Raw genomic sequence first — 16,377 nt, forward strand, 5'->3', positions numbered from 1 at the left:
ACCCCGCTCCCGAAAGAACAGCCTGTAACTGGCTTGGTCTTTGTTTTTGTTTTTTAAAAACATATCTGTTTAAAAGTTTCTAAGTTGGTTAATAAAAGGGGGGGGGGCGTATCCATTTAGAAAGTTCGTTTCATTTTTTTCTGTTTACCTTTTCTACTGGCCAGGCATAAACTCTAGTCTAGTCCTTTATCCACATCCAAGCAGACTGTCTGGCTGCCTCATTAACAGGTCTGATCTTCTGTTCCTCGAAGCAAACAGAACAACTTCTATTAGAATTGTGGGTGGGTAGGTAATGAGGTCCCCAAGAGTCTTTGAAAGTAGAAGCTCATTCTGTTCCGAAGAGCAGGGCATGAATTGTGCAGGAAGCCTCACTCCATGGGTTTTGTTCTTTTCCTTACATTTTGCTAATTTTAGATAGTGGGTCTTTGTTGGGAAGAAGTTGCCACATTCTCAATGCTTTCATGACTGGCAAAATACTCATAATTATGACTTACGTGTTTCTGTGGATGTAGTGAGTTTGTATATTGCAGAGAACCCTGGAGAGTGCAGTATATCGTTGCAGATTCTATATATAAACACACATAATTTCCTTCTCTTGAATTCATGCCATTGGAGGTTGGGTGCTTGTCCTTGCAACATAGGACAAAGATTTGTGGTTCAGAAATGCGTAAGTGGGGATGTGACTAGTATCCCAAGATCTGCATTTTCTTTGTTGCTCTCTATTTTTATTGGCTGATTAGGCAGAAGTCTGACAGCGCTTCTGTTGGTAAATCAAAATGGTTTGAAAAATAGTAATTCTTGAATTAGTTACAGATGGGGGTAGAATTCAACATGGTGCTAAGGTGGTTTCTGCTTGTGCAGTGAAATGTTCTGCAGCTCTCCTCTCCCTCATGCCCCCCTAAATCTGTTCTGGGTGTCCCCCCCCCTAGCAGATTTGGGGAAGACACAGAGCAAGCATGTACAGAGAGGGAAAGTCCCATTGTGCGAGTGGAAATCCTTGCAGTGACAGAACTCATTAGTTAAAATACAGCCCATAGTTTAGTTCATCTTTGCTAAATAATAATTTCTTTAATTCAGTAATTATCACCTGATGGCCCATGGGCCAAACTGTTACCCAGAATAATTTTGTCTGGTTGCTAGGCCCCATGTTTTGATTGGTATGGGAGAAATCATCTCCCCTGCTTACGTGTAAAACTGTTTGAGCAAAGATGCTTTTTCAGCTTGAAAGAATTAGAGCTATTCAATATATTTAAACTGCATATCTCTTGTTGTTGTTCAGTCGTTCAGTCGTGTCCGACTCTTCGTGACCCCATGGACCAGAGCACGCCAGGCACGCCTATCCTTCACTGCCTAGGCGTGCCTGGCGTGCTCTGGTCCATGGGGTCATATCTCTTAAGATGAAATAAATCTTATGAAACTGCAGTTTTGTTCATTTATTCATCTACTGCAGTTTCATAAGAGTATATATTTAAAGTAGATGAATAAATGAACAAATTAAGTTAATTTGGATATGCAAAATACCGGTATATTAAAAATAAATTTGAGGAACTGCAGAAAGAGAGGAAAGGAAGTCAAGTTTTGAAATGTTAAAATGACTGTAAAATTATTGAAATGTATAAATCTGAAAATCATAAATAAAATTTAAAAAGAAAGAAAGAAAGAAATCCTTGCTAGGCTCCAACTGTGCCCAGTTTCTCTAATGACAAAACTGCCTGCTAGCTGGTAACATTACAGTTTCAGACCATTGCAGACTCTCATCACCTATGAGGGGGTTGGTTTTTGTGCAGCAAAAGGTATTTCTGGTCCCTGGATCACTGGGGAATAAAACACACCCTAATGAAATGACTGTTCTTATTCCAGTCAACATTTCATTCCAGTTGGGTACATTCAGCCTTTTAATAGTTGAGGTTTCTTCCTCTGAGCTCATTAGTTTGGCATAGCTCAGAGGAAATGTAAATCTGGTGCACCTCTAACCAACTACAATGCTATAATTAAAACAGGACCTACACGTGTTGCATAATGATGGTGGTGGTGTGCGTAAACCCAATGCCCTCCCTGTGAGTAGAAAGCTAGCAAGTCATGAAAGCTAGGTCCTTTCTTCTGGGTAAGCTCTATGATATATTTAGGTTTAATCCCTGGTAGAGGACAAAGATCCTGAGATCATGTTAAGGGTAGCCAAATTCTGTGCGATCGCCATAAAACTCAGGGGACAAGCTGTGCTATCATAATGATTAAGACCTTAAATGATAATTTTAGGTTATATGTTAGTGACCAAGTTTTAATTTATAACTTTTTAACTGTTGCTATATTTGTATTGTCCCTGTTATTCCTAATTGCAAATTCAAATGTATCCCTATTGTGTTTTATGACTTCCTTGATATTGTATGTGGGCTGGAACTGGTCTGTGACCGAAATAATAAATTCATTCATTTGTATATTTAGGTTTTTGTTTTTAGCAGTGAGGAGCATTTAAAGAAAAACAGCATTCTCAACCAGCTGTCTGTAGTGGTGAAGTGTCTACCACGTAGTATGCTTTCATCTCATTCTTCTGCCTGCCTAACAGGCAGCATCTTAAACGGTTTCCCCCCCACAAAGGACTTGCCACAACAGTAATGTTCTAGATTCAGGTTTGGCCACTTTTTCTCACTGAAGGAAAATCTTACAGCAGACACTGGAAAATTCTCAGACCAACTGCACACCAGTGTTAAAATTAGAACTTTGGTGGCAGACCTGGGTGAGAAAGCCGGGCCTCTGCTGAACTCCTAAAAAGCAGTGGGAGAAAAGATGACACAGTTTGGGGAGCAGAAAGACTGGGTGGGTGAAGGAGTGCCTCTCTCTCTCTCCTGCCCAACTCTTCCCCCTGTGCTCCACTCCCCTGCTCTTCCCTGGCATGTGTGTTGTATATGTCTGTGGCACCTGAGGAAAAAGGCAACTTCTCAGTACATGAGAAATGTAGGACCCACCTGCTACCTCTCCCTCTCCGAAACCAAAGGGTCTGTGTCCTTGGAGACCAAGGTTTCTGGATCAAGATCTCTCCACTAAACATCTAGTTTTGCCCTTAGGGTGGGGGAATAAATGAAGTAAGGGAATCAGTTATCATGTATGCATTTATTTTAAGAAAAGAAAAGAAAAAGATGGTTCACAGCACATGTGAGGACTTTATTGTGACAACAGGGAAAGTTAAGGGGGGATGGGATTATGGGTTGCAAAGTCCCAGAGTCTGTCTTGTTTGTTTTGCTTTTCTTTCTGTCTGCCACTTGTCACCTCTTTCCATGTCTCAACAGGCTCCTAGTCCACTCTAAAAGCCGATGATGTGGGAACAAAGGTAAAGAATGATGTAATGGCAGGACCAGTCGAAAAGCATCTTTTGTTTGAGATGTGAAATGGCTACTCTATAGCCCAGGATGAATTGGTTGTGAGGGCTGCTTTAGCAAGCCCTATATAACTAGAATATCAACTGGGAGCCGGACGGGGCATTCATCTTTGGAGGACCCTCTCAAGAGAAAATGGGTCTAACTTTTCTCTTGCCAGTCACTGCCAGTATGACCTCATATACTGAGTACAATGGAATGGCTAAGCCTTTAAGTCCATAGCCATTACGTCACCTTCTTCATCTTTGCTGCAAATTGGAGAGGAAAAAGAAGGCAGTTGCAAAAGAAGGCCTCTGCTGTTGTCATGGCTGATGAGATGAATGGTACTCAACTGATAGTTGGTGAGAGGCTGGTGGCTTTGCTGCAAAGCGGCACAGAAAAATTGCTGGTGATTGACAGCCGCCCCTTTGTGGAATACAATACATCACACATCTTGGATGCCATCAATATCAACTGCTCCAAGCTCATGAAGCGAAGGCTGCAACAAGATAAAGTGCTGATCACTGAGCTCATCCAGCATTCTGCAAAGCACAAGGTAAAGCAGTGATGGGTGTTGATGAAATTCCTTTTTTTAAAGATGCACTTATGCATGGGTACAGAATTAGAGGTGGGAGATTGCCAGCAAAGACATATGAGCTCAGTTAGCATATAATGTTAAACCCAAACCACGGCTAACAAGCAAGTGTACAAGTGCACAGAGCAAATGTTATGGCTGCTTCACTTCTCCCCTGGTTCTGCTGCTGCCATGTTAGTTACCCAAGACACAACAAAACAAAATCCAAAGGAAGATTAATATTGTCTGAATTAATAATAATAGGCATATAAATAAGAGCTTTCTTTTGAAAAATGTGCTAAAGTTTTTTTAAAAACTTGATTACTTCTGATCATTCCTCCCCAATTATTTTTTCCAGGTTGAAATTGATAGCAAGCAAGAAGTTGTGGTGTATGACCAAAGCTCAAAGAATGTGGCTTCTGTTTCATCTGACTCATTCCTCACTGTCCTGCTGGGAAAACTGGAGAAGAACTTCAGCTCTGTTCATCTGCTTGCAGGTAGGATCCTGGGAAACCATATGAGTATGACACACATAGGGGAGTGCATATAATGCAAAAGGAGAGGCAGTGACTGTGCCAATGTCACTCAGTGCGCTTTATGGCCAAGTGGGGATTTGAATCCTGGACAAAATCCAACACTCCACTACACAACACTGACTAATGTTAGGGAAACATTATGGAATAAACTGCCATGTGAACTCAGTCTAGATGGGCTGTTTGGTTGGTGCAACAAGCTCATTATGTTTGTGAGTGTTTGTGTGTGTGTTCACGACTGATTATTGTGTTAGATTTGAATTGTGTTTATCCTTAATGCAATACTGTTGACAGATGGCTGAGATTCTACATATAGAAAACTGATGCAGGGAGATGGGGGCCTCTCCAAACTGTCAGTATTTTGCAGGAGAGATTTAAGAGTGTACTAGAACTTTAGCAATTGAAGCGGATTTAAGCACTCTGGGCTAGAGATGTAAAATTCCCGGAAATTTTGAAGCCACGAGGAAAAACTTGCCCCCCCCCCCGATTTTTTCAGAAAAAAATGGAAATTTTGGAAAGATTGAAAAAAAGTTCAGTGTGGAGTAGTTTTACAAATTGCGTGAAACGCAGTGTATATAAAAGTATTATGCTAGCAATAAAACAGGTAACCACTGCTCTTTCCCTCAAAAGTAACAAAAAAGCAAGAAACCATCAACATAAAAAATAATCAGATTTGCCCCTTAGCACCAACCTTCCCATTTCTACTTGAGGACAGCCAGGGCAAAGTTACTGAACAGTATGTTGCACTAAGGCTCAGACTCTGTTTGAAAGGAAAAGGAGTGTGTGTGTTTTTAAAATTGAATTTGTTATTATATATTATAAACCGCATGATGGTAAGAGAGCTTCTAAACAGTTTACAAAAATATACAACAGAACATTAAAATGATTGATAAAACACAGTTAAAAGCAGGTATTTAAGAGTGTTCAAAAGATGATTAAAGTCAGCAGTGGTTAAAAGGAAGTAAATCGCATGCAGCTTCTACATCTTCAGATGGGCTGCCCTAACGAAAATGTTTTGAGCAGTTCCTGGAAAGAGTACAGTGAGAGCACCTGCCTGGTGTCAGTTGGCAGGGAGCTCCAAAGTGTGGGTGCTGGAAGGCCTGGGGGGGAAATGGAAAAATGGGGGGGGGGCAGGTTTTTTCCATTTTTCCCCAAAGCCATTTTTTCAGGAAAAATGGGGGGGGATAGTGTTTAGAATATTCAAACTACATCAAACTATTTTGAGGAAGGAGGGGCAAGATGGCGACGGAACAAGCCGCAAGATTCGGAGCTCACAGATAACAGAGCTGGAAACAGTGCTGGCTACACTCAGGGAAGTAAATTCTCTTTCGTTCAAATATCTGTATTTTGAACACATGGACTTACTGAGATTCTATCAGCATTGATAGGCTGCGAGGAGTGTTCTGGGCAGAACGCCAGCTGCTGATTACCGACACCTCCCTCTGTGTCCTGCTCCTGGAAGCTGCTTTCAGCAGTATCCACAGAGAAATTTAAATTTAAAGCAAACCTCTAATTCCAGACTGAATAAACTCAAGTACTCAAGTACTCTCTATCTCCCCTCTGGTTAAGAAACCAATATTGATGAGTCATCTACTTCCACTTGCACTACTATGCCAGTTAGAAAACGTAACAGGGACCCAGAGGACCCAGAGGAAGCAGCTCCAACACCAGCTTCCAAGCAATCTAAGCTGGAGGAATTTTTTAATAATAATAAATCTGTTTTTACAGTTTTAACAAAAAATCGGTTCTCTCCTCTCGAGGAGAATGATGATGATGAAGAAGAGGAGAATAACAGAGATGGGAGTGCAAAAACAGATCCAATAAAGGGGGCAAGTTGACCTTGAACATTTAAGAGAGGAAGGAATAACAAGTGGGGAGAATACCCAGCTAACTTTAATTGCTAGAACAGTGGAGCATATTTTCAATCAAATTAGAGGTATTGCCTCCCAAGTAAGCAAATTATCTGAGGAGGTTCGCAACCTATCAGTCAACAATAAACAGGCACTAGCGGTACATCAAAGCTCCAAAGGGAAATGGCGACAAGAGCTGACCCCTAAGCATGAGACAGAATGCATAGAAACCTTTAAAACTACTAAAATAAATTCTTCCTACCTAATTTTCCAACCAAAGCAGATCTGTATGATAATACGTGGAAGACCTTACCAAATCCCTAGCTGGAAAGGGATCCTGCAGTCCAAACGACATTTATCGGATCTGCTTGGTGTTGGACTCAAAGAAATTGATTTAGTGGGTATGGAAGTACTGAATACCACAAATCAAATCCAAAAAATCATGCTAACCTTCTCCTCTCCTAAACTGCCTACAATGATTCACAAATCGAAATTTAGACTGATATGCAGAGGAGTTTTTCCAAATCGGGTGTTCCGCAATCCTAATGTCACACCATTATGTAAGAGGAGGACTGATCCCACAGAGGAGGCCACAAAATTAAGATCTGAGCCACAAAGGGAAGTAACAACAGCACAAAAAATCCTGACAAATAGAGGAGAAACAGACACGACTGAGCTGAACTTTCAGAGCCATGTCCATCATCCATACGAGCAGGAGAGCCAAAACGAACAACTGACGCCCTTAGACAACCAGCTACAGGAACCTGAACACTCTGTAAACACCTTGGATGAAGATTTTCTCAGCTCCTTTAAGGACCTCCCAAGAGCAGAGCAACAAGTAGTCATAAAGAGGCTTGACCATATGAATCAGATATTGAAAGAGTTCCAAAAATCAGAGGTAGAGACTGATAATGGACCTCATGGCCATAATAGAATGATAACAATAGAACCACCGGAGTACTGGACAAAGATGAGATACCTGGAGGAGGAGGAATCAGGAACTGAACCTAAGAAATCCCCTATGGGTGAGCAAGGTGCAAAGAAAAGGGCTGGTAAATACAAATGTGAGTGTTCCAGGGACAATGACCGAAGTAATTGAACAACTGGATCATTATAATAGCAATAGTAGTTCTCTCCTAGCTAATGACCCCCACTTTGCAGCACACGCAGCCCTAATTCTTCCAAATGTACAGGAAGATCAAACAGCCCTTCAACCATCTCATGAAGAAGAGAGAGACTGACTGCCAATAGACCAGCATAAAGCCACCCTCTTAACCTGGAATGTAGCTGGGTGGGCAGTAGCCTCCAAGAATACTCAATTCACTGATTTCCTTTCACAATATCACATCATCTTGATCCAGGAAACCTGGACCAGGAATGACATAGTATTAAAGGGGTATCATTGCTTTAAAATCGGAGCTGAATCAGGAAAGAGATACGGCAGAGCAAAAGGGGGTTTGGGGACCCTTATTTCCACCAAAATGGGCGCTACACCAAGGCCCCTACCTTCCCTAAAGACAACTGCCATGGCTACCCTGCTCCATCTAAAAGAAAAGACTCTACTAATCATAAATGTATATATGTCTCCAGCGTGCCAGAAATCTGATATCAGAGCCCAATGGAGTGAGCTGGAAGGATATGTGGCAGATCTCATCATACAGAACCCCAGTGCAATGGTGGTACTGGGAGGGGACCTAAATGCTAGACTAGGACCGAATAATCAAACTTTATACACACGTTTTGGCCAAATCCCACCTGACTGGGAGGCAGTAGGGCCACTAAAAACTCGAGCCTCAAAGGATCAAATGTCAAATTTTGCAGGTCTCTGTCTAGCCCAAATGACCTATAAACTAGGTCTCTATATTCTAAATGGGACCCTGGGAAAGGACCACCCGGCAGAGTTCACTTTCCTGTCTGGAATTAGGATGAGCGCCATAGACTATATAATTGTCTCGGAAGACCTTCTGCAATATACAAACAATATGGAGGTTCTAGCCAGATGTGAGAGTGATCACTTCCCGGTCTCACTTTACCTAACGGTAATCATAGAAAAAGAACATAACGAGGGAGATCCTGAGTGCACCTTAAGGCCTGTAGGAAAAACCCTATGCCGGGCCAAATGGACCCCCTCACTAAGTTCAAAAGTTACTAAAATGTTGAACACGGAAACCTTACAGAACATTCGTACCAATCTGATAAAAGCTGAGTCGCCAGAGACCCTCCTGTCAGCCTACAAGGACTTGGTCAAAGAACTACACCGAAATCTTAGCGGGCCAGAGCAGAGATACCATCAGCAATGTCAACATCATTCTAGACCATGGTTCGACAAAGACTGCATTAGTGCGAAAAAAGCCTTTATAAACGCACATCAAACATTTGCTGCAAATGCAACTCACTCAGCTGCACTAGCTCTCCTATATCAAAAAAGACATTATAAGCAGGTGCTGGCACAGAAAAAAAAGGAAGCAGTAAAAAATAACTGGACACAGGTCATACAGGCAGCTAAATCAAACAATTCAGCCCTTTTTTGGAAGGTCATAAAATGCTCCCAACCAAATAAACCACCAAGGGAAGAAACTCACATAACACCAGAAATTTGGGAGTCACATTTTAGAGAACTCTACAAGGATAGAGCAGGGGGGAGAGCTCAACCCCCGGAAAATATTCTGGACCTCCCAAAATGGGCTCCTGTGACATCATTAGAAATCGAAAGTTTAATAGCCCAACTGAAATTGGGGAAAGCACCAGGTGCAGACCTAATACCCGCAGAGGCCATTAAAAATAATTTAGATTTTTGGGTCCCAACTTTAGCCTCACTTTTCACTGGCATAGATACTTATGGATACATCCCTGAAGACTGGGGGCTGTCAATCATAGTCCCGATATACAAAAAAGGGGGAAAGGATGACCCGACCAACTATAGACCAATCAGTCTTCTTAATACAATAAGTAAATTGTACGCAAGACATTTGCAGTGGAAACTGGAAGAATGGCTTCGACAAGAAAATATTTTGGCAGATGAACAAGCGGGATTCCGAGAAGGTTGTACGACTATAGACCAATGCCTAGTCCTTCAACATCTGATAGAGAAGTATTCATCTAGTAAAATTGCTTCTCTTTACGTGGCCTTCATCGATTTCAGAGCAGCTTTCGATTCTATTTCCAGAACAAAACTATGGGGAAAACTGGAGAATCTAATATGCATGCTATATGAAGGGACGTCATTAAAAGTGCGTTATACCTCCCAGGGCCATGTATCCAAGGCAATAGAAACAGAGAAGGGAGTTAAGCAGGGATGTATATTGGCCCCATCCCTGTTTAATTATTACATAAATGATATGATCCCTCATCTTTCTAATATAAATTTCCATCCTCCAAAACTTGCAGGAAATCAGGTTCCGGTACTGCTCTATGCAGATGCTGCTGCAATCCTCTCTAGAACACCGATCGGCCTTAAAAGAGCCATGAAAACACTCGCTACATATTGCACAGAGAACAAATTAGAGCTCAATTATCAAAAAACTAAAATTATGGTCTTCGCAAAGAGGCCCAAAACATATGCGTGGTCTATAGACGGGCATAAGATTGAACAGGTTACCTGTTTTAAATATCTAGGTGTAGCCCTGCACTCATCAGGAAGTAGGAAAACCCATGGCATGTACGTTGCAGGGAATGCCCAGAGAAGTGTCAATGCTATCCTCAGGTACCTCAGGTCTAAAGGTGGGAATTATATACCAGCAGCCTTAAAGTTGTTTGAGGCCAAGTCAATTGCACAATTGCTATATGGTGCTCAATTAGGCCCATTTACCAACTATGCCCCTTTAGAGGTGGTGCAATCCAAATTCCTAAGATCTGCTTTACAAGTACCCAGATATGTCTCCAATGCCACCATACGCCTCGAGACTGGAGTTCTAAGAATCGAGGCAAGAGTGTGGCTGGCCATTTTAAATTACTGGCTGAGACTAGTCTTCTTCCCAAGTGGCCTGGCTCCATTGACCATCAAAGATGACTTCCAAACAACATGGAAAGGAGCAGTGGGAAAAATAATAGCAACCCTGGGATTTAATCCACAAACCCTGCTTGCCATGGGGTATGAAGGAGCAAGAAACACTATTAAACAGCGAGTGGTAGACACTCAAAGACAAGTTGACTTGGCCAGCTCCCCAAGATTTCTGATTAGTGAAAATAGACAATATTTGACCACCCAAATGCCATATGTAGCTAATCTTGAAATTCCAAAGCAGCGAAGGGCATTCACTTTGGCCCGATGTCGGGCATTACCTTCAGCAATGCAAGAAGGCCGGTATGAGAAGATACCCCATGAAGAAAGGAAATGCCCTTGTGGTGCGGGGCAGCAGGAAACATTAGAACATGTCTTCTTCTACTGCAAGTATTATACGGACGTCCGAGCAAGGTTTATCCAACCCATTTTAGATAAGTCTCCTGGGCTTTCAGAACAACATAATATCTCATTGCTATTACAGGATGAAAGCCCAGAAATCACTTACGCTGTCGCCAGATTCTGTGCAGCCTTGATAGATATACGTCGAAAGATGGTCTGTGATGTAAATCAACTTTAAATAGTGGCCTAAAATATTGTTGGATCTATATTTTAGTAGCCTATCTCATAGAACTGATACCCGAGTCTAAATTTTATTAGTTATATCTATGTTTAATCAATGATTTTAAGGACATGGTTTATATTTTTTACATTGTTTTTACATTGTTTTTTATAAATGCAAATATCTTGTTTTATGCTGGTCTGTGACCGAATAAAGTACATTCATTCATTCATCAAACTATTTTTTTTTTCAATTTTTCCATAATTCCCCCCCCCTGGCCTTCCCATCTCTACTCTGAGTTTGTCCATACTTTTGCTTGACCTGTTTTGTGATCATGTTGTGCAGCAGTGGAGCGGTGCAAGGGGAAATTAATCCGTACACAAATAGTGTCAAGATACAGGGCAAGCAAAAGTATGAATAACAAGTTCCTGTTTTAAAAAACAAAAAACCATGTATTCTTCTTCTGCAGGAAGAGTAATGGGGGAAATGCACTAGAGCGTGTGGGTGAATGAATGGCTAATGGAAGACATCCCACAAGCAAATCAGGGTGAATGCAGGTCATTGTCATATGTAAGCTTTGCGCAAGCAAACCAGGATGACTGCTGAAAAACAGGTCATCAGGAGGAGCCCTTAGACAGAGCCTTGTGGCAGCAGCAGAGGAAGCCGCTCGGGCATCTGGAGCAGCGCACCCAGGGGCGGGGCGCACCGTGGGGCCTCCGGAGTCTGCCTGCCTCCTCCCACTTAGCCGCCCTACAGCTGGGGGGGGGGGAGGCAGCGGGCGGACCGTTTGGGCAGTGGGCGGACCTGTGCGTGACAAAGCTACTGCAAAGCTACTGAAGAGATGCATGGCTCGAGCACACTGCGGCGAGTGCTTCCTGGCATTTTCCCACCCCCCTAAGTGGTGGCACCTGGGGTGGCCCGCACCTACTGCACCCCCCTTCCTCCGCCCCTGCCTTGTGGAGACATTCTAACTTCTGTCTCATAAAGCTGGGCTTCGTTCTTAGACAGGCATGTGTGAGGAGTACGTGGATAGCAACAACAACAATACTGAAAAATCCTGCACAGAGAAAACAAGCATTTCAGGAAGGATAGGCCTAGCCTAGCCTTCATCTGACAGTGAACATCCCATCAGGAGGGGAGAAAACTGACAAAAGGATGCTCCATCAGCACAGCTGAAAGACCAGCAACTTCTGGTGCTTCCCTCTCCTTGAACTGATTCCACCCCAGAAGGTCATTAGAAAAACTTGCAACTTAACAGCGTTTACTTCCTCCTACTTCCCAATACATTTTCTTTTAGATTGCAGGCCAGGTGAGAGGCAGAGAAATCCCATCTTGTCTGTAAGATCATCTGCAGGAGCTACTCTGCTTATTCCATGAGTTGATGAACTGGCTCTTATGTACCTGGGGGATGGTCAGGCTGGCCCCAACAAGGGCACATGCCCAGAGGGGATACCCCTTGTTCAGCTCCTGGGCGGCATTTTCTGCGGCCACGTGAATGGGGTGGCAAGATGCCTCTGCCTGTGTATCCAAATGCAACAAAGCAAAATTTGCCAGCACCACCACCCAGCCTTTGTGGGCATTGATGGATCAGCTGATCATTGGCAGCTGCAAAACCCCTTGCCTGACAGCACACCTTTAAAGTCTTGTTTGCAGGTGCAATTTAAGTTCAGTGAAAGCCTGACATCTTTCAGGTCACCAGTTCAAGGCCACTCTGAGCCTGCAGCCTGATCCTAGATGGTGATGCGGCACACTATTTAGGCACTGGTCGCTTATGAGATAACTTGACACTTTTGTTAGTGTTACCAAATCACAAGGTTTAACCAAAGCTACAGGGTTGCCAAAGCTGCAAAAACCCAGACCCTGAGATCTGAAAGGGCAGGTGGGGAAGAGCATGAAGTTAATTGGAGCTGTGATCTGCTGGCGTAGTATGTTGCCCTGGGTGCAACTGTTGCATCAAGTGGCAAAGACTGGCTGTTTCTGGTGGCTCAGGTGTCAGGGTCGAGTCAGATGAGGAGGAGTGGTGGCAAGCCCCCCCTGACAAGGCAGCACCCACAGAGGAATCTGAGGAATTCGTACCTGGGGAAGACTGGTGGCGGCATTCCTCAGAAGAGGAGGAATCTGATAGAGAGGAGGAGGAAAGACAAGAGCGAGAGGAAGAAGTGGGGGCAGGAGCAGGTCCCAGTCCAGAGCGGAATCAGCCGATCCCCTCTCCTCCTCCCTTCTCAGCTGTAGAACGCCGAGCTGAGAAGCGAAGGCGGCAATTAGAGACAGCTGTAGCTCATAGGAAGCGTGGGAGTGAGCCGACTACTTAAGAAAGCTACTCCCCTATTCCATTGCGTCTGCAACAATTGTGTTGGGCGCGTGGTTGCTGTACTCGTCTTGTTCCTGTGTTCCTGGTTCGTATCTGACTGACTTGGCTTGTTCTGACTTGGACTGTTTCTGACTTCGGCTTCTCTTGACCCCAATACTGTTACCTGACTTCGGCTGGCTTCTGACCTGGACTGTTGACCTTGGCTTATCTCGTCCTGACTGCTGCGCTGCAGCACACCAACTTGTTGTCGCCCTGACATCAGGATAGAGACTGAAGAATATGGGATCTGAGCCATGCAAGTAAAGTAGAAAATATCCTGTTGTCCTAGTCTGCACACCCTGAGATTTGAGGCTAAGCTCCTGTAAGTTCAGGTCACAACTTGAGGCATAGTAACCCTCCTGGTATGCCCCACAGAGGACCTTAAGGCCCACAAATAACGCTTTGGAGGTCCCGAGCCACAAGGTGGTTAGATTGGTCTCAACTAGGGCCAGGGCCTGGTGGAACACTCTGTCACAAGAGACCAGGGCCTTGCGGGATTTGACATCTTTCCGCGGGGCCTACACGACGGAGCTGTTCTGCCTGGCCTTTGGGTTGTACTCACTCTGACCCTTATGTTTCCCTCCCCTTATGGTTTTGATTTATGGGCTACTACTAAAATGAGGCTGCATTTTAAATTTTAAATTGTATTTTAACCCATATTTTAATTAATTGTTTCTTCTTTCTTGTTTTATTGTAATTTTATTGGTGTTAGCCACACTGAGCCTGGTTCTGGCCGGGGAGGGTGGGGGTAGAAATGAAAATTTATTTATTTATTTATTTATTTATTATAAAAAGCCCTATTCAGGTGTTAAAGGTAAAGGTAAAGAGACCCCTGACTGTTAGGTCCAGTCGTGGATGACTCTGGGGTTTCGGTGCTAATCTCGCTCTATAGGCTGAGGGAGCCGCCGTACAGCTTCCAGGTCATGTGGCCAGCATGACTAAGCCCATGGGCGTAGGAAGCCTATTATTGGCATCCCAGGGCAGTGTGCAGAGGCACCCCCCTGGGGGCGGGGTGTCGCGACATCGCGATGCACGTCGGACAGGCTGTGCATGCGCGGAAATGCCGCGCATGTGCAGTCCATCCAGCCCAGCGCTGCTGCTTCCACGGCGACCGGGTGACCTACCGAGCGGGCGGCGGGTCGTGGGGCTGCCCTGTCCATGCTGCTTTACGGATGGGGTGGCCTTGCGGGCCACTACTCGCTCGGTCGCCGCGGGAGCAGCGGCACCGACTCGGATGCACTGTGTATGTCAACCCCCCCCTCCCCTGGAACACGGGGCGTCCCACCCCCATCGCCCCTCCCTTGCTACGCCACTGACTAAGCCGCTTCTGGCGAACCAGAGCAGCACACGGAAATGCCGTTTACCTTTCCGCTGGAGCAGTACCTACTGGTATTTATCTACTTGCACTTTGACGTGCTTTAGAACTGCTAGGGTGGCAGGAGCCGGGACCGAGCAACGGGAGCTCACCCCGTCGTGGGGATTTGAACCGCCGACCTTCTGATCGACAAGCCCTAGGCTCAGTAGTTTAGATCACAGTGCCACCCGCGTCCCACATTCAGGTGTTGCTTGTGTGTAAATGTTGTCATGGGCAGGGCAAGTGGCGACGTGCTTCCTAAGTTCCCCCCACCCGAGCTTCACTATGCCTATTACCCTCCATGAATTGGAGGGCAAAGTCTGAAGTGGAGAACCTGCTCTGCTGAGGAAGGCTTTTGACTTGATTATAATCCTGCAAAATTGGGGGTCTAGAACATGTGGGGAAACTCCATGAGCATACCGGGCTCCCCAGTTCAGGCTTTGCCTTCCAATTCACAGGGGATGGTAGGCATAGTGATGCGCAGGCACCCTAAAAGCAGAACCCTCTTGAGAATAAGATTGTGCTCCTAAGATAAACATGATTTCCTACAGCATCTACACTACTTTGTTAGCATGAAAATACAAGCTTGCGCCTTTTTCTTTTCTTTTTACAATGAATCTAGATTTTCTTTCTATGTGGAAAATCATTCATAATTGGCAAAAATTACAAAAACATAAGATGTTGAGGACCACTCTTCACCTCTTCAGGGCCAATCCCAGAAAGAAAACATTTGTAGAGACTCATCATAAAATGTTGGCAGTTGTACTTTTGAGGACTAGAAACTCCTGTGAACTGTTTATTTTGTTTTGGAAAGACCAAAATTGCAGCACTTAAGAGCAAGTTTATGCACTTCTTTGACTTGGTGCTATGTTAACTCCTTGTGAGAACTCCTGAGATGAGATGGCACAGAAAAGCAGAGGTTTTTTTATTTAAAACTTTCACATCAGATGAAGAAACTAAGATTGATATTGCTTATTGTGACTGAAGAAATGTCCAGCAGAAGTCCACTTACCTGCAAAGGTTGTCCAGTTGAGAGAGATAAATCTTTATCCATGTTATATATTGCTATAGTGTTGTTTTTAGCAGGGCTCTGTTGCATGAACAGCTTATGTAATGGAAAATGGCACGCATCACTGTTGAGCTGAACAGGAATGCATGAGTTGTAATGATCTGTGTAAAATCTGCAGTTCATTTAAACAAAGTGGAAACACTACAAGTTCATAGGAAAGCTTAAGTCAGGAAATGTCAGGGGTTTTCTTAGCTGTGGGGTATGTTTTTGCGGGAGGAAAGGAGGTCCTATATTTGGTGTTAAAAATCTTAGGCTACAGTGCGGTACAGTCAAACCTGGGTTGTTGAACGGCTTCCGAAATGTTCGACAACTGAGGTGCAGCTTCCGATTGGTTGCAGGAGCTTCCTGCACTCAAGCGGAAGCTGCATCAGATGTTCGGCTTCTGAAAAACCTTTGAAAACCAAAGTATTTACTTCTGGGTTTTCAGTGTTCGAGAGCCAAAACAGAGGTGTTCAGAGACCAAGGTTTGACTGTAACTTCAGGGGGGTTAATGAATGCAGAGATAGGGAAATGGATCCTGCCCTTTCCCAACCCCTGCCGGCCACTCTGACAAGTGGGTGGGGCTTCCTATCTACCAGTCACCAGGCCTTACCATGGCAACATGTGAAGTATTTTCCTTTGCCCCACATGGCTGCCCACCCTTGCTATGCAAACTTGTGTATTTTGCTGCTGTCACCTTATGGGGAAGGGCGGGTAAGAAATGTGATCGACCATAAATGAATGAATGCTTCAGTC

General features: G+C 44.2%; 1 protein-coding gene across 2 annotated transcripts in view; it reads left to right on the plus strand.

Annotated features, from left to right (window-relative positions):
- The window catches only part of DUSP16 (dual specificity phosphatase 16), a 55,985-nt gene that overhangs the window by 23,786 nt on the left and 15,822 nt on the right, over positions 1–16,377 (plus strand). Inside the window, exons 1-3 of one of the 2 annotated variants that reach the window (XM_033148239.1) lie at positions 2,038–2,104; positions 3,285–3,906; positions 4,283–4,421. In XM_033148239.1, coding sequence (XP_033004130.1) covers positions 3,676–3,906; positions 4,283–4,421 — 370 coding nt within the window. In that variant the 5' untranslated portion in view covers positions 2,038–2,104; positions 3,285–3,675. Of the gene's footprint in view, positions 1–2,037; positions 2,105–3,284; positions 3,907–4,282; positions 4,422–16,377 lie in introns of those variants that run through there. The other variant, XM_033148240.1, reaches the window with a different exon arrangement.

Source organism: Lacerta agilis, chromosome 5 (assembly GCF_009819535.1).
Source record: "Lacerta agilis isolate rLacAgi1 chromosome 5, rLacAgi1.pri, whole genome shotgun sequence".
In the NCBI taxonomy this organism is placed as follows: domain Eukaryota; kingdom Metazoa; phylum Chordata; class Lepidosauria; order Squamata; family Lacertidae; genus Lacerta; species Lacerta agilis.